The sequence below is a fragment of the Oncorhynchus masou genome, chromosome 32 (assembly GCF_036934945.1).
Source record: "Oncorhynchus masou masou isolate Uvic2021 chromosome 32, UVic_Omas_1.1, whole genome shotgun sequence".
Taxonomy (NCBI): domain Eukaryota; kingdom Metazoa; phylum Chordata; class Actinopteri; order Salmoniformes; family Salmonidae; genus Oncorhynchus; species Oncorhynchus masou.
This window is the reverse complement of record NC_088243.1, coordinates 60,609,543-60,628,027: the sequence shown is the minus strand read 5'-3', so window position 1 is coordinate 60,628,027 and position 18,485 is coordinate 60,609,543. Positions and strand designations below refer to the sequence as shown.

Below are 18,485 nucleotides of genomic sequence, written 5' to 3'. Positions count from 1 at the left end.
GTTACTAGAGGGGTGTGTGTGGAGTAGAATCAATGTAGATGAAACATGACGTAATGTTACTAGAGGGGTGTGTGTGGAGTAGAATCAATGTAGATGAAACATGACGTAATGTTACTAGAGGGGTGTGTGTGGAGTAGAATCAATGTAGATGAAACATGACGTAATGTTACTAGAGGGGTGTGTGTGGAGTAGAATCAATGTAGATGAAACATGACGTAATGTTACTAGAGGGGTGTGTGTGGAGTAGAATCAATGTAGATGAAACATGACGTAATGTTACTAGAGGGGTGTGTGTGGAGTAGAATCAATGTAGATGAAACATGACGTAATGTTACTAGAGGGGTGTGTGTGGAGTAGAATCAATGTAGATGAAACATGACGTAATGTTACTAGAGGGGTGTGTGTGGAGTAGAATCAATGTAGATGAAACATGACGTAATGTTACTAGAGGGGTGTGTGTGGAGTAGAATCAATGTAGATGAAACATGACGTAATGTTACTAGAGGGGTGTGTGTGGAGTAGAATCAATGTAGATGAAACATGACGTAATGTTACTAGAGGGGTGTGTGTGGAGTAGAATCAATGTAGATGAAACATGACGTAATGTTACTAGAGGGGTGTGTGTGGAGTAGAATCAATGTAGATGAAACATGACGTAATGTTACTAGAGGGGTGTGTGTGTGGAGTAGAATCAATGTAGATGAAACATGACGTAATGTTACTAGAGGGGTGTGTGTGGAGTAGAATCAATGTAGATGAAACATGACGTAATGTTACTAGAGGGGTGTGTGTGGAGTAGAATCAATGTAGATGAAACATGACGTAATGTTACTAGAGGGGTGTGTGTGGAGTAGAATCAATGTAGATGAAACATGACGTAATGTTACTAGAGGGGTGTGTGTGGAGTAGAATCAATGTAGATGAAACATGACGTAATGTTACTAGAGGGTGTGTGTGGAGTAGAATCAATGTAGATGAAACATGACGTAATGTTACTAGAGGGGTGTGTGTGGAGTAGAATCAATGTAGATGAAACATGACGTAATGTTACTAGAGGGGTGTGTGTGGAGTAGAATCAATGTAGATGAAACATGACGTAATGTTACTAGAGGGGTGTGTGTGGAGTAGAATCAATGTAGATGAAACATGACGTAATGTTACTAGAGGGGTGTGTGTGGAGTAGAATCAATGTAGATGAAACATGACGTAATGTTACTAGAGGGGTGTGTGTGGAGTAGAATCAATGTAGATGAAACATGACGTAATGTTACTAGAGGGGTGTGTGTGGAGTAGAATCAATGTAGATGAAACATGACGTAATGTTACTAGAGGGGTGTGTGTGGAGTAGAATCAATGTAGATGAAACATGACGTAATGTTACTAGAGGGGTGTGTGTGGAGTAGAATCAATGTAGATGAAACATGACGTAATGTTACTAGAGGGGTGTGTGTGGAGTAGAATCAATGTAGATGAAACATGACGTAATGTTACTAGAGGGGTGTGTGTGGAGTAGAATCAATGTAGATGAAACATGACGTAATGTTACTAGAGGGGTGTGTGTGGAGTAGAATCAATGTAGATGAAACATGACGTAATGTTACTAGAGGGGTGTGTGTGGAGTAGAATCAATGTAGATGAAACATGACGTAATGTTACTAGAGGGGTGTGTGTGGAGTAGAATCAATGTAGATGAAACATGACGTAATGTTACTAGAGGGGTGTGTGTGGAGTAGAATCAATGTAGATGAAACATGACGTAATGTTACTAGAGGGGTGTGTGTGGAGTAGAATCAATGTAGATGAAACATGACGTAATGTTACTAGAGGGGTGTGTGTGAGTAGAATCAATGTAGATGAAACATGACGTAATGTTACTAGAGGGGTGTGTGTGGAGTAGAATCAATGTAGATGAAACATGACGTAATGTTACTAGAGGGGTGTGTGTGGAGTAGAATCAATGTAGATGAAACATGACGTAATGTTACTAGAGGGGTGTGTGTGTGGAGTAGAATCAATGTAGATGAAACATGACGTAATGTTACTAGAGGGGTGTGTGTGGAGTAGAATCAATGTAGATGAAACATGACGTAATGTTACTAGAGGGGTGTGTGGAGTAGAATCAATGTAGATGAAACATGACGTAATGTTACTAGAGGGGTGTGTGTGGAGTAGAATCAATGTAGATGAAACATGACGTAATGTTACTAGAGGGGTGTGTGTGTGGAGTAGAATCAATGTAGATGAAACATGACGTAATGTTACTAGAGGGGTGTGTGTGGAGTAGAATCAATGTAGATGAAACATGACGTAATGTTACTAGAGGGGTGTGTGTGGAGTAGAATCAATGTAGATGAAACATGACGTAATGTTACTAGAGGGGTGTGTGTGGAGTAGAATCAATGTAGATGAAACATGACGTAATGTTACTAGAGGGGTGTGTGTGGAGTAGAATCAATGTAGATGAAACATGACGTAATGTTACTAGAGGGGTGTGTGTGGAGTAGAATCAATGTAGATGAAACATGACGTAATGTTACTAGAGGGGTGTGTGTGGAGTAGAATCAATGTAGATGAAACATGACGTAATGTTACTAGAGGGGTGTGTGTGGAGTAGAATCAATGTAGATGAAACATGACGTAATGTTACTAGAGGGGTGTGTGGAGTAGAATCAATGTAGATGAAACATGACGTAATGTTACTAGAGGGGTGTGTGTGTGGAGTAGAATCAATGTAGATGAAACATGACGTAATGTTACTAGAGGGGTGTGTGTGGAGTAGAATCAATGTAGATGAAACATGACGTAATGTTACTAGAGGGGTGTGTGTGGAGTAGAATCAATGTAGATGAAACATGACGTAATGTTACTAGAGGGGTGTGTGTGGAGTAGAATCAATGTAGATGAAACATGACGTAATGTTACTAGAGGGGTGTGTGTGGAGTAGAATCAATGTAGATGAAACATGACGTAATGTTACTAGAGGGGTGTGTGTGGAGTAGAATCAATGTAGATGAAACATGACGTAATGTTACTAGAGGGGTGTGTGTGGAGTAGAATCAATGTAGATGAAACATGACGTAATGTTACTAGAGGGGTGTGTGTGTGGAGTAGAATCAATGTAGATGAAACATGACGTAATGTTACTAGAGGGGTGTGTATGGAGTAGAATCAATGTAGATGAAACATGACGTAATGTTACTAGAGGGGTGTGTGTGGAGTAGAATCAATGTAGATGAAACATGACGTAATGTTACTAGAGGGTGTGTGTGGAGTAGAATCAATGTAGATGAAACATGACGTAATGTTACTAGAGGGGTGTGTGTGGAGTAGAATCAATGTAGATGAAACATGACGTAATGTTACTAGAGGGGTGTGTGTGGAGTAGAATCAATGTAGATGAAACATGACGTAATGTTACTAGAGGGTGTGTGTGGAGTAGAATCAATGTAGATGAAACATGACGTAATGTTACTAGAGGGGTGTGTGTGGAGTAGAATCAATGTAGATGAAACATGACGTAATGTTACTAGAGGGGTGTGTGTGTGGAGTAGAATCAATGTAGATGAAACATGACGTAATGTTACTAGAGGGGTGTGTGTGGAGTAGAATCAATGTAGATGAAACATGACGTAATGTTACTAGAGGGGTGTGTGTGGAGTAGAATCAATGTAGATGAAACATGACGTAATGTTACTAGAGGGGTGTGTGTGGAGTAGAATCAATGTAGATGAAACATGACGTAATGTTACTAGAGGGGTGTGTGTGGAGTAGAATCAATGTAGATGAAACATGACGTAATGTTACTAGAGGGGTGTGTGTGGAGTAGAATCAATGTAGATGAAACATGACGTAATGTTACTAGAGGGGTGTGTGTGGAGTAGAATCAATGTAGATGAAACATGACGTAATGTTACTAGAGGGGTGTGTGTGGAGTAGAATCAATGTAGATGAAACATGACGTAATGTTACTAGAGGGGTGTGTGTGGAGTAGAATCAATGTAGATGAAACATGACGTAATGTTACTAGAGGGGTGTGTGTGTGGAGTAGAATCAATGTAGATGAAACATGACGTAATGTTACTAGAGGGGTGTGTGTGGAGTAGAATCAATGTAGATGAAACATGACGTAATGTTACTAGAGGGGTGTGTGTGGAGTAGAATCAATGTAGATGAAACATGACGTAATGTTACTAGAGGGGTGTGTGTGGAGTAGAATCAATGTAGATGAAACATGACGTAATGTTACTAGAGGGGTGTGTGTGGAGTAGAATCAATGTAGATGAAACATGACGTAATGTTACTAGAGGGGTGTGTGTGGAGTAGAATCAATGTAGATGAAACATGACGTAATGTTACTAGAGGGGTGTGTGTGGAGTAGAATCAATGTAGATGAAACATGACGTAATGTTACTAGAGGGGTGTGTGTGGAGTAGAATCAATGTAGATGAAACATGACGTAATGTTACTAGAGGGGTGTGTGTGGAGTAGAATCAATGTAGATGAAACATGACGTAATGTTACTAGAGGGGTGTGTGTGGAGTAGAATCAATGTAGATGAAACATGACGTAATGTTACTAGAGGGGTGTGTGTGGAGTAGAATCAATGTAGATGAAACATGACGTAATGTTACTAGAGGGGTGTGTGTGGAGTAGAATCAATGTAGATGAAACATGACGTAATGTTACTAGAGGGGTGTGTGTGGAGTAGAATCAATGTAGATGAAACATGACGTAATGTTACTAGAGGGGTGTGTGTGAGTAGAATCAATGTAGATGAAACATGACGTAATGTTACTAGAGGGGTGTGTGTGTGGAGTAGAATCAATGTAGATGAAACATGACGTAATGTTACTAGAGGGGTGTGTGTGGAGTAGAATCAATGTAGATGAAACATGACGTAATGTTACTAGAGGGTGTGTGTGGAGTAGAATCAATGTAGATGAAACATGACGTAATGTTACTAGAGGGGTGTGTGTGGAGTAGAATCAATGTAGATGAAACATGACGTAATGTTACTAGAGGGGTGTGTGTGGAGTAGAATCAATGTAGATGAAACATGACGTAATGTTACTAGAGGGGTGTGTGTGGAGTAGAATCAATGTAGATGAAACATGATGTAATGTTACTAGAGGGGTGTGTGTGAGTAGAATCAATGTAGATGAAACATGACGTAATGTTACTAGAGGGGTGTGTGTGGAGTAGAATCAATGTAGATGAAACATGACAATGTTACTAGAGGGGTGTGTGTGGAGTAGAATCAATGTAGATGAAACATGACGTAATGTTACTAGAGGGGTGTGTGTGGAGTAGAATCAATGTAGATGAAACATGACGTAATGTTACTAGAGGGGTGTGTGTGGAGTAGAATCAATGTAGATGAAACATGACGTAATGTTACTAGAGGGGTGTGTGTGGAGTAGAATCAATGTAGATGAAACATGACGTAATGTTACTAGAGGGGTGTGTGTGGAGTAGAATCAATGTAGATGAAACATGACGTAATGTTACTAGAGGGGTGTGTGTGGAGTAGAATCAATGTAGATGAAACATGACGTAATGTTACTAGAGGGTGTGTGTGGAGTAGAATCAATGTAGATGAAACATGACGTAATGTTACTAGAGGGGTGTGTGTGCAGTAGAATCAATGTAGATGAAACATGACGTAATGTTACTAGAGGGGTGTGTGTGGAGTAGAATCAATGTAGATGAAACATGACGTAATGTTACTAGAGGGGTGTGTGTGGAGTAGAATCAATGTAGATGAAACATGACGTAATGTTACTAGAGGGGTGTGTGTGCAGTAGAATCAATGTAGATGAAACATGACGTAATGTTACTAGAGGGGTGTGTGCAGTAGAATCAATGTAGATGAAACATGACGTAATGTTACTAGAGGGGTGTGTGTGCAGTAGAATCAATGTAGATGAAACATGACGTAATGTTACTAGAGGGGTGTGTGTGCAGTAGAATCAATGTAGATGAAACATGACGTAATGTTACTAGAAGGGTGTGTGTGCAGTAGAATCAATGTAGATGAAACATGACGTAATGTTACTAGAGGGGTGTGTGTGCAGTAGAATCAATGTAGATGAAACATGATGTAATGTTACTAGAGGGGTGTGTGTGGAGTAGAATCAATGTAGATGAAACATGACGTAATGTTACTAGAGGGGTGTGTGTGGAGTAGAATCAATGTAGATGAAACATGACGTAATGTTACTAGAGGGGTGTGTGTGCAGTAGAATCAATGTAGATGAAACATGACGTAATGTTACTAGAGGGGTGTGTGTGTGCAGTAGAATCAATGTAGATGAAACATGACGTAATGTTACTAGAGGGGTGTGTGTGTGCAGTAGAATCAATGTAGATGAAACATGACGTAATGTTACTAGAGGGGTGTGTGTGGAGTAGAATCAATGTAGATGAAACATGACGTAATGTTACTAGAGGGGTGTGTGTGGAGTAGAATCAATGTAGATGAAACATGAGGTAATGTTACTAGAGGGGTGTGTGTGTGCCGTAGAATCAATGTAGATGAAACATGACGTAATGTTACTAGAGGGGTGTGTGTACAGTAGAATCAATGTAGATGAAACATGAGGTAATGTTACTAGAGGGGTGTGTGTGGAGTAGAATCAATGTAGATGAAACATGACGTAATGTTACTAGAGGGGTGTGTGTGGAGTAGAATCAATGTAGATGAAACATGACGTAATGTTACTAGAGGGGTGTGTGTGTGCCGTAGAATCAATGTAGATGAAACATGACGTAATGTTACTAGAGGGGTGTGTGTGTGCAGTAGAATCAATGGTTTGCAGAGTTACTTTAGTGCCTTATTGCAAACAGGATGCATTCATTTAGGTTAGGTTAGTATCGTGGTGTAACTACAATGTTGTTTATCCATTCTCAGTTTCCTCCTATCACAGTCTATCACAGTCACCATTGGCCTTATGGTGAAATCAATGAGCGGTTTTCTTCCTCACTGGCAACTGAGTTAGGAAGGACGCCTGTATCTTTGTAGTGACTGGGTGTATCGATACATCATCCAAAGTGTAATTAATAACTTCACCATGCTCAAAGGGAAACTCAATTTCTGCTTTAAAAAAATTGTAATCACCTATCTACCAATAAGTGCTCTTCTTTGCAAGGCATTGGAAAACCTCCCTGGTCTTTATGGTTGAATCCATGTTTGAAATTCACTGCACGACTGAGGGACCTTAAAGATAATTGTATGTGTGCAGTACAGAGATGAGGTAGTCATTTAAAAATTAATGTTAAGCACTATTAATCCACAGAGTGAGGCCATGCAAATTATTATGTGACTTGTTAAGCAATTTGTGCTCCTGACCATCTTTAGACTTGCCATAACAAAAGGGTTGAATACTTATTGACTCAAGACATTTCAGCTTTTCATTTTTTATTAAATCGTGTCTATGCCAGTGACACAGAATCTGAAATTAATTCCTTTTAAATTCAGGATGTAACACAACAAAATGTCGGGGAAATTCAAGGGGTGTGAAAATACCTCCTAAGTACTCCTAAGTAGTAAATTGCTTGCATTAAAACAGATTCATATCTTTGGTTTGGTACTGTTGATTATATCATACACGCCTGTCCATCGCAGGACTTCAAAATTCAGGGTGCTCTCTTTATGAGAGCTGCTAGCCACAAACAAATACATGGATTGGACAGTCAAGCTGTCACTCAAATGAGAGGCAATCCATGTCACTATTTAGAACTTCCTGTGGAGAGATGATTTGTTAAAAATGATCCAGTCAAAAGTGTGTCCTTTTTCGTATAGTCCATATCTACTATAAACACTGTCCCACAAGGACATGAGTTGACAAATGGCTACTACAGGTTTATGTATCAAGAGTTATACTGTTTATGTAGTATACGCAAGTTCGTTGTGGTTTGTCTTTCAGAGGAGGGCTATGGGCACATGTAACGGCAGCAAATTGTCCTGGTTCCATTGATTTTCATACAATATCGATGTGACAGATTAATATGCACACGCTATTGATTACAGTAGATTTCAGTCTATATACATGAAGACAGGAAGCAGCAACAGTATACTTTTCTACTTATGTTTTAGGAATATTAATGGTACTATTAACAATATTTTTCAACATGATTAGACCTAAATCAGGTAAAAACTACTGAATGAGCCCAAAAAACGTGCTATGATTTATTGATTTGAATGATATTAGTGAAATTGTGAATATGAGTGTGTCCTGGCTAGCAAGATGACCATTTGTTTTTTGCGCCCACTATATACCAGAAGTATTCAAATCCTACCCTATGAGGTCCAGACTACTGCTGGTCTTCTGTTCAACCTGGTAATTAATTGCAACCACCTGGTGTGCCAGGTCTAAATCAGTCCCTGATTAGAAGGGAAGAATGGAAGAAAAGCAATGCAACTGGCTTCAAAGTACAAATCTGAATTTGAGGGCTATATAAGAGCCATGTACTTAGATATACATATGCTTTTGGGCTACATAGTTTGATCTGAGGTCTTTAGAATGAGTTACTTAACTGGGAATCTAGAACAGGCATTTCTCGTAATGTGCTCGTCCATTCCTGTAGTTTAGGTGTGTAGTGTGATAACATACATACTGTACCTAGGCTTCTGAAAGGCACGTTCACACAACAGGTTTAGCAGGTCTTTCCTTGAAAATGAATCACTACATTTTTTTCATCATAATCAGTCGATATTCTGCGTTAATAACAATAGGTCGATTTGACCCGAGGCAGAGACCAGACCCTAGTCTTCCCACCTCAAGCTACATTACCCCATCTAAAAAGTAAATTATTTTTATGATAACCATCTAAAAAAGACACTTTAAGTGACATGATGTGGGCCTATTGTTACTGTCAAGTGTTTTGTTTTAAAAGCAGTTTGATTGGCTAAGACCATCCCATGTGTTTCTATACACTCTTATCAGGGTATCTGAGCAGGTTACCTCGGCAACAAAGATGATGATGACGATGTCGTTCCGTTCAGAAGGTGAAAGGTCGTAGAGGAGGGAGTTCAGGGTGCTAACCAGGTAGCTCTGCTTCTGACGCTTCACTGTAGGGATCCCCAATACCAGGGACACTGACACACACGCACGTACGCACGCACGCACGCACGCACACACACACACACACACACACACACACACACACACACACACACACACACACACACACACACACACACACACACACACACACACACACACACACACACACACACACACACACACACACACACACATTAAAGTAAACCATTCACTGGAATAAAGTCAACACTGAGCAGGGTGGGTGAGGTGGCAGGATAGGGGTTACAGGCTGCGGGCCACAGTACAGACTGACACTAGCAAACCACACCAAGCTTTGTAGCCTCTCACTTTAACACCCCTCTGGTTTGTCAAAGAGGACATGTTTACCCAGAGACATTTTTACATGACTCGTCGCTCACCTCCAGTTCGGCCTTGTCCCAGGACCACGTTAGGAATCAGGCTGTCTGGGTGATCCCGTAAGTGGGGCAGGTAGAGGTAGGCGTTGGGCAGTCTGGAGGACAGCAGACTGAGATTTCTCTTTATCGGTCCTTCTACACTCCACATCACCAAAAACCAAACCAAACACACAAGTAATGGTCAGACATAAAACAATCATGTAGCTTTGTTGACACTGCTTACAGTTTTATCTTGACTTCTCAAAAGTGCAGCGAGAGGGGGTGAGAGAGGGGGTGAGAGAGTGAGAGAGAGAGAGAGAGAGAGAGAGAGAGAGAGAGAGAGAGAGAGAGAGAGAGAGAGAGAGAGCGAGAGAGAGAGAGAGAGAGGGAGAGAAATCGGGAAGATTCCACCATTGTTCTAAAGCATGTATCCATTAAGATCTAAGGCCCTCAAGTTCTACCTTAATGAATGTCCCCTTAATGCTCTCCTCAGCACCAATTGTACTGTGGACTTGACTGAACTGGTACTAACCTCCAACTATTTTCTCTTCAGAGGAGACTTTTTCTTCCAGACCAAAGGGACAGCGATAAGGAGTACTATGGCTCCTAATTATGCTAACCTGTATCTAGGAATGATTGAAAAACAGGTGGTGCTGAATCCAGACCTTAACCCATTTCTCTCCAATATTCTCCTCATATTTGGATGATATTTTCCTGATCTATACAGGGACTCAGGAAGAGCTCTTGGAATTCACCATTGGGGAATGTATTTAAGGACATTATCAGAAAGCACTGGTACATTATTGACACTGCCCTAAATATCCCCCAAGTATGGTCTTTAAAAGACCCCCAAAGTTCTTGAAATATTCCGGATTACTTTTCATGTCTAAAAGTAATGAAGGACTGTTGTTTCTCTTTGCTTATATGAGCTGTTCTTGCCATAATATTGTATTTTACAAATTAGGGCTATGTTCTGGATACCAACCCTACTTTGTCACAACACAACGGATTGGCTCAAAAGCATTAAGAAGGAAAGAAATTCCACAATTTAACTTTTAACAAGGCACGCCTGTTAATTGAAATGCATTCCAGGTGACTACCGCATGAACCATTCAATTCTTGTCGGCCGGCTAAGGAGTATTGGTGTCTCTGAGGGGTCTTTGGCCTGGTTTGCTAACTCCTCTCTCAAAGAGTGCAGTGTGTAAAGTCAGAAAATCTGCTGTCTCAGCCACTGCCTGTCACCAAGGGAGTACCCCAAGGCTCAATCCTAGGCCCCACGCTCTTCTCAATTTACATCAACAACATAGCTCAGGCAGTAGGAAGCTCTCTCATCCATTTATATGCAGATGATACAGTCTTATACTCAGCTGGCCCCGCCCCTTATTTTGTGTTAAATGCTCTACAACAAAGCTTTCTTAGTGTCAAACAAGCTTTCTCTACCCTTAACCTTGTTCTGAACATCTTCCAAAACAAAGGTCATGTGGTTTGGTAAGAAGAATGCCCCTCTTCACACAGGTGTTTAGAGCTTTAGGTAGTCACTGCATACAAGTACTTGGGAGTATGGCAAGACGGTACACTGTTCTTCTCTCAGCACATATCAAAGCTGCAGGCTAAAGTTAAATCGAGACTTGGTTTCCTCTATCGTAATCGCTCATCTTTCACCCCAGCTGCCAAACTAACCCAGATTCAGATGACCATCCTACCCATGCTAGATTTCGGAGATATAATTTATAGATCGGCAGGTAAGGGTGGTCTCAAGCGGCTAGATGTTCTTTTCCATTCGGCCATCAGATTTGCCACCAAAGCTCCTTATAGGACACATCACAGAACAATATACTCCTCTGTAAACTGGTCATCTCTGTATACCCGTCGCAAGACACACTGGATGATGCTTATTTATTAAACCCTCTTAGGCCTCACTCCCTCATATCTGAGATACCTACTGCAGCCCTCATCCTCCACATACAACACCCGTTCTGCCAGTCACATACTGTTAAAGGTCCCCAAAGCACACACATCCCTGGGTTGCTACTCTTTTCAGTTCGCTGCAGCTAGCAACTGGAAGAGCTGCAACAAACACTCAAACTGGACAGTTTTATCTCAATCTCTTCATTCAAAGACTCAATCATGGACACTATTACTGACAGTTGTGGCCGCTTTGTAGGATGTATTGTTGTCTCCACTTTCTTAACCTTTGTGCTGTTGACTTTGCCCAATAATGTTTGTACCATGTTTTTGTGCTACTACCATATTGTGTTGCTACCATGCTGTGTTGTCATGTGTTTCTGCCTTGTTATGTTGTTGTCTTTAGGTCTCTCTTTATGTGGTGTTATGTATCTCTTGTTGTGATGTGTGTTTTGTCCTATATCTATACTGTATTTATTTTTCTAATCCCAGGCTCCCGTCCCCGCAGGAGGCCTTTTGCCTTTTGGTAGGCCGTCATTGTAAATAAGAATTTGTTCTTAACTGACTTGCCTAATTAAATAAAGGTTAAATAAAAATAAAATAATTACATTAAAAAAAAGCTGGTTGAGAAAGTGGCAAGAAGAATCTCAAAAATATATATATATATATTGATTTGTTTAACACTCTTTTGGTTACTACATGATTTCATGTGTTATTTCATAGTTTTGATGTCTTCACAATTTTTCTACAATGTAGAAAATAGTAAAAATAAAGAAAAACCCTGGAATGAGTAGGTGTGTCCAAACTTTTTCCTTGTACTGTATATTCTGTTGGTTCAACATAATTGAATTAAAATGACGTGGAAACAACGTTGATTCAACCTGTGTGTGCCCAGTGTCACCTGTGATGCAACTGTACACGGATGATAACATGATAACTCTGTCCCCTCACCTGGGACATTAGTGGAGGAGCTGTTGTTAAGTATGGTGAGGTTCCTCAGGCTGGTCAGAACACTGTTGAGCTCCCTGGACAGCAGCTCCCCCTTGAACTCTGCAGCCAGCAGACGTTCATACAGCTGGATCATAACTGGGTGGTTGGGGGGTTCATCCCCATCTACACATACGCACACGCGTGTACACATACCGACAGGCACACACACACGCACCCATACAGTTGCATGACAGAAAGAGATAAGAAGAGATAGAGAGAGTATTAACAGTTACAAGTCAATGTTTGAAAGTGTGTATTTGAAAAAGCTCCATCGACATCAAATTTGCAAATGTATTGAGGAGTTGGGTGCAGGACAACAACAGGTAAAGGCTAATCTTCCCATAATCCCGCTCCACTGCTGTGATTTCCATGACAACCCCATTCATACCACATAGTTCCTCAAACAACAAACCCTGTGTTTTAGTTACTGGGTTACACGTCTAAAGCAGAAAAAGAATGGTGTTTCCCAGACAACAAGGAACTCACACGCTAGTGGTTTTTAAGTCATTGAATCAAAATCAGTCAAATTGTTAGTCACATGCTACGTAAACAACAGGTGTAGACTAACCGTCAAATGCTAACTTACAGGTCCTTCCCAACAATTCAGAGAGAAATAGAAAAATAATGGAAAATAATAACACAAAGTATAAATACACAATGAGTAACGATAGCTTGGCTATACAGTACACATGGTACAAGTACTGGGTCGATGTGCATGGGTAAGAGGTAATTGAGGTAGATATTTACATATAGTTCTGAATAAAGTGACTAGACAACAGGATAAATAATAAATAATAATAAACAGTAGCAGCAGTATATGTGAGGAGTCAAAAGAGTTAGTGCAAATTCGGGCAGCTATTTGGTTAACTATTTAGCTTGGGGGTAGAAGCTGTTCAGGGTCCTGTTGGTTCCAGACTTGGTACATCAGTACCACTAGCAGCTAGAAATGTCTGACTTGGGTGGCTGGAGTCTTTGACAATTTCTAGGGTCTTCCTTTGACACCACCTGGTATAGAGGTCCTGGATGGCAGGGAGCTCGGGCACCAGTGATGTACTGGGCCGTACGCACTACCCTCTGTAGCGCCTTACGGTCGGGTGCCCTGCAGTTGCCATACCAAGCGGTGATGCAGCCAGTCAAGAGGATCTGAAAGTCCATGCCAATATATTTCAGCCCAAAGGGGGAAGAAGAATTTGTGGTGCCTTCTTCATGACTGTGTTGTGTATGGACCATGTTAATTTCTAAGTGATGTGGACATGGAGGAACTTAAAGCTCTCTACCTGCTCCACTACAGCTCTGTCGATGTGGATAGGGGTGCGCTCGGACCTCCATTTCCTGTAGTCCATTTCCTGTGTCATCTGTGGATCTCTTGGGGTGTTATGCAAATTGGAGTGGGTGCAGAGTGTCTGGGATGATGGTGTTGATGTGAGCCATGACCAGCATTTCAAAGCATTTTATGGCTACAGATGTGAGTGCTATGGGGCGATAGTCATTTAGACAGGTTATCTTGGGCACAGGGACTTTGTTGGTCTGCTTGAAACACATAGGTATTACAGACTGGGTCAGGGAGAGGTTAAAAATGTCAGTGAAGACACTTTTCAGCTGGTCAGCGCATGCTCCAAATATGCATCCTCGTAAACAATGGTTCTGTGTTGCTTGCCTTGAAGCGAGCATACAAGGCATTTCGCTTGCGCACATTCAACAAGTGTCAAAGCCGATGTAGTAGGAATCCACCTTGAAAAGTGTCCACTCCTTGAAAGCGGCAGTTTTAGCCAATAGCTCAGTGTGGATGTTGCCTGTAATCCATGGCTTCTTGTTGGGATATAAACGTAAGGTCACTTACGAAAGAAGCCAGGGAATGATGTGGTAAACGTCTCAATGTTATCGGATGAATCCGGAACATATTCCAGTCTGTGCTAGCAAAACAGTCCTGTAGCTTAGCATCATTGTACCACTTCCATATTGAGCGCGTCACTGGTACTTCCTTTTTGAGTTTTTGCTTGTAAACTGGAACCAGGAGGATAAAGTTATGGTCAGATTTGTGAAAGGGAGAGCCTTGTATGCATTTCTGTGTGTGGAGTAAAGGTGATCTATAATTTTGTCGCCTCTAGTTGCACAGGGGACATACTGGTAACGGATTTCAGTTTCCCTGCATTAAAATCACCGGCCAAGAGACACACCTCTGGGTATGCATTTTCTTGTTTGACTATTGCCCTATACAGTTTGTTGAATGCGGTCTTAGTGCCAGCATCAGTTTGTGGTGGTAAATGGGGCGGCAGGGTAGCCTAGTGGTTACAGCGTTGGACTAGTAACCGGAAGGTTGCAAGTTCAAGCCCCTGAGCTGACAAGGTACAGCTCTGTCATTCTGCCCCTGAACAAGCAGTTAACCCACTGTTCCTAGGCCGTCATTGAAAATGAGAATTTGTTCTTAACTGACTTGCGTGATAAAATAAATAAAAATAGATAGCTAGGAAAAATATAGATGAAAACTCTCTCGGTAAATAGTATGGTCTGCAGCTTGTCATGAGGTGTTCAAACTCAGGTGAGCAAAAATGTGAGACTTCCTTAAAGATTGTGTACCCTTCATACTATCTGGTCTTGACAATGCTTAGAAAAACCAGCAAGATGTATATCCATGTCTTCATTGTGCCATGACTCTGAGAAGCATAGGATATTACCATTTTTCATGTCCCTCGTATCCTCGAGCGGAGCTCATCCAGTTTGTTCTCTAGTGATTGTACGTTCGCCAACAGAACAGAGGGTAGAGGTAGTTTATTTGTTCATCAACCTAGTCTTGTCGGGGTGCCGTCTGCAGTGCCATCATGAAGTATTACATCATGTAAAACTGGTACCCTGGTACCACACTCTGTGTGCTTCAATGGTGTGGCATATACCCCTGCAGGCCCCACGAGAGAGCAAATTGAGCATTTGCTGTTGCCTGATGATTTTTGTGGTGACAATAATGCCATTTATTTGCTGTATATTTTGGAACGGCAGGGGCGGCAGGTAGCCTAGTGGTTACAGCATTGGGCCTGTAACCCAAAAGGTTGCTGGATTGAATCCCTGAGCTGACAAGGTAAAAATCTGCCATTCTGCCACTGAACAAGGCAGTTAACCCACTGTTCCCTGGTAGGCCGTCATTGTAAATAAGAATTTGTTCTTAACTGACTTGCCTAGATAAATAAAGGTTACGATTGAAAAAATTGCCCACCATGCAAAATAAGAATTTGTTGTTCGATATTTAGTTTGTCAATAGATTATTGGATTTATATGTGTTGCATCCCTAGTTAAAGGAAGCCTGTTCTTTTTAGTTATTGTAAAGAGAAACTTTACATTAACATCATAAAGAGGTTTATTTCCAACATGACAGCGTATACAACATTGCCGGTTCCAAGCTGAATCCATCTCCACCCGCTCAAAGGAAGCACACCTGAATACCTTGGCCAACAACCAATGAGGGTCTGCCAATAAAACTATGCGTATCCAATCAGATACATATTTCCAATATCACGCACTGAATACGTGCATACCATTTTAACCAGGTGTGCATAGTAACATGCTGCTTATCTCTCAAACACGACAATATGCCCTGCCTTGGCATAGGCTCTGAGATTAAATAGGCAATGATGTCGCGCTCCTATCACATAGCAATAGGCTTACTGTAGCCTACCCATACTGTCAAATATTTGACATGAACTATCGGTCTATTTAATGTGTTGGCAGAATGTTTTCATCTTTAGCAGTAATTTATTCTGTATCTGGATAATGACGGTCAGTTTCTGAATGAGAAAACAGTTGCAAATTGTTGTGGACCTCTCAGCAGAACGTTTTAATTCAACAATGTTTTATATTGACTTTTGCCTCAACCTAAATATGATGGACTGTCCAGAATTCTGAAACATTGTAGGGCAGGCTAGTCAAAGAATGCAATTACAGTACTTACACTATGCAGTTCTATTTACAAGCCGGATTTCTAATTATGTTTTTTGTGCTACATGACTATTTTTTTTATAGTACTACTGATATTAATTACTACATTGTTAGGAAAGAGGAAGCAAGAAAGACATTTCACTGTACTTGTGCACATGACAAACTTGAAACTTGATACTTAGGCATACTTCAATATAAAATATAAGCTCTTAAAATAGACTGTATAACGGTATTATAAACCATGCTGCCTATGATATTGCAAAACTTGAAATACATATATCTATTTACCAGGCTACTAGGTGCAATTAAATGAGAGATACGCATGGTTGCATGGGTCCTTGGGGAATATCATGGCCAGAAAAGGTGAGAATATATTCTGCATTGGTTATGAAAATAAAATCGAAAAAAGATTCCTGTGTCTAATTATTTTAGATTCTAAAAAAAACCCAGATTGTTGCTTTTCTCACTAATGGTGCATTGTTAATATATGTTTTCCTGTTTTCCTGTTGTTTTTTTTTACTTACCAGCTTTCAATACAATAATGATTTCAATCACTAACAGATGTGCTTACACGTGGTCTAAGGTTTGCAGGGAGGTGAGCACATTCTCACATGAAGATATTTTTTAAAATAAATGCCAACTTTTGCATTAAAACTGGCGCATGCACATTTTAGGGTATATTTTGTACTTATGCAATGTTTATAAACGCGGCCCCTGGTGTTGCAAAATCATGGCAATACATCTAGATGAGAACCATTCAAATTCTAGGTAGACCTATATGATTCAATATATTTAAGCAATAAGGCCCGAGGAGGTGTGGTATATGGCTAATATACCACGGCTAAGGACTGTTCTTATTCACGACGCAATAAGGAATGCACATCCCTTAACCATGGTATATTGGCCATATACCACAAAGCCCCGAGGTGCCTTATTGCTATTATAAACTGGTTACCAATGTAATTAGACCAGTAAAAATAAGTTTTTGTCATACCCGTGGTATACATTCTGATAAACCAGGGCTGTCAGCCAATCAGCATTCAGGACTTGTACCACCCAATTTACAATTAAGTGATAATGCCGGAGAAGCCGGTGTTGGGCGGATATAATGGCACGGGTGTTATTGGCACCGTGCCAATATATCCTCCAAACAACGGCTTCGAGGGCATTATCACTTTCATACAATGGCTTACCAACATATTCAAATAATGATTTACATATTTTCATAAAAAATGTTATTTATTCATACTATTTCATCCTTCCACAAGATACAGTCCCGACAAAAATCTAGGGTTGCTACCCAAGCCGGCTGGTCGTTCGTTCTATAGGTTTGATTGCCAGAGACGTAACCCAGTCGTTCGTTCTAAATGTTCCATTGCCATACGGGCTGGCAACGTTCTTATCCCTTACTTGCTAGAAAGCCAACTACGGCTAACTTGCAGTCACGTCAAAAAGCCCAGCTAGAATAACAGCAAAGTAGCTGATTTTGCATTAGTTTAAGCTGTTTTCTAGTGACATTTATTTGGATACATCCATAACAATGAGCTAGGGCTCTGAGAGTGTGATGTCAGGAAAATAACCTCTCACTCAACGTCAACAAAACAAAGGAGATGATCATGGACTTCTGGAAACAGAGGGAGCACTCCCCCCCCCCCATCCACATCGACCGGACAGCAGTGGAGAAGGTGGAAAGTTTTAAGTTCATTGGCGTACATATCACTGACAAACAAATGGTCCACCCACACAGACAGTGTGGTGAAGAAGTCACAACAGAGCCTCTTCAACCTCAGGAGGCTGAAGAAATGTGGCTTGTCGCCTAAAACCCTCACACGCTTTTATAGATGCACAATTGTGAGCATCCTGTCGGGCTGTATAACCGCCTGGTATGGCAACTGCACTGCCCACAACCGCAGGGCTCTCCAGAGGGTGGTGTGGTCTGCACAACACATCACCGGGGGCAAACTACCTGCCCTCCAGGACACTTACACCCCCCGATGTCACCGGAAGGCCAAAAAGATCATCAAGGACAACAATCACCCGAGCCACTGCCTGTCCACCCCGCTATCATCCAGAAGACGAGGTCAGTACAGGTGCGTCAAAGCTGGGACCGAGAGACTGAAAAACAGCTTCTATCTCAAGGCCATCAGACTGTTAAATAGCCATCACTATCAGAGAGGCTGCAGCCTACATACACATACTTGAAATCACTGGCCACTTTAATAAT

The 18,485-nt window shown here is 41.1% G+C and overlaps 1 protein-coding gene across 1 annotated transcript in view; it reads right to left on the bottom strand.

Moving 5' to 3' along the window:
- The window catches only part of LOC135526377 (alpha-1,3-mannosyl-glycoprotein 4-beta-N-acetylglucosaminyltransferase B-like), a 33,867-nt gene that overhangs the window by 13,776 nt on the left and 1,606 nt on the right, over positions 1 to 18,485 (bottom strand). The window contains exons 2-4 of the mRNA XM_064954708.1: positions 12,296 to 12,457; positions 9,464 to 9,595; positions 8,964 to 9,097 (exon numbers count right to left, since the gene is read on the bottom strand). Of these exons, the coding sequence (XP_064810780.1) occupies positions 8,964 to 9,097; positions 9,464 to 9,595; positions 12,296 to 12,457 (428 nt within the window). The remainder of the gene's footprint in view (positions 1 to 8,963; positions 9,098 to 9,463; positions 9,596 to 12,295; positions 12,458 to 18,485) is intronic.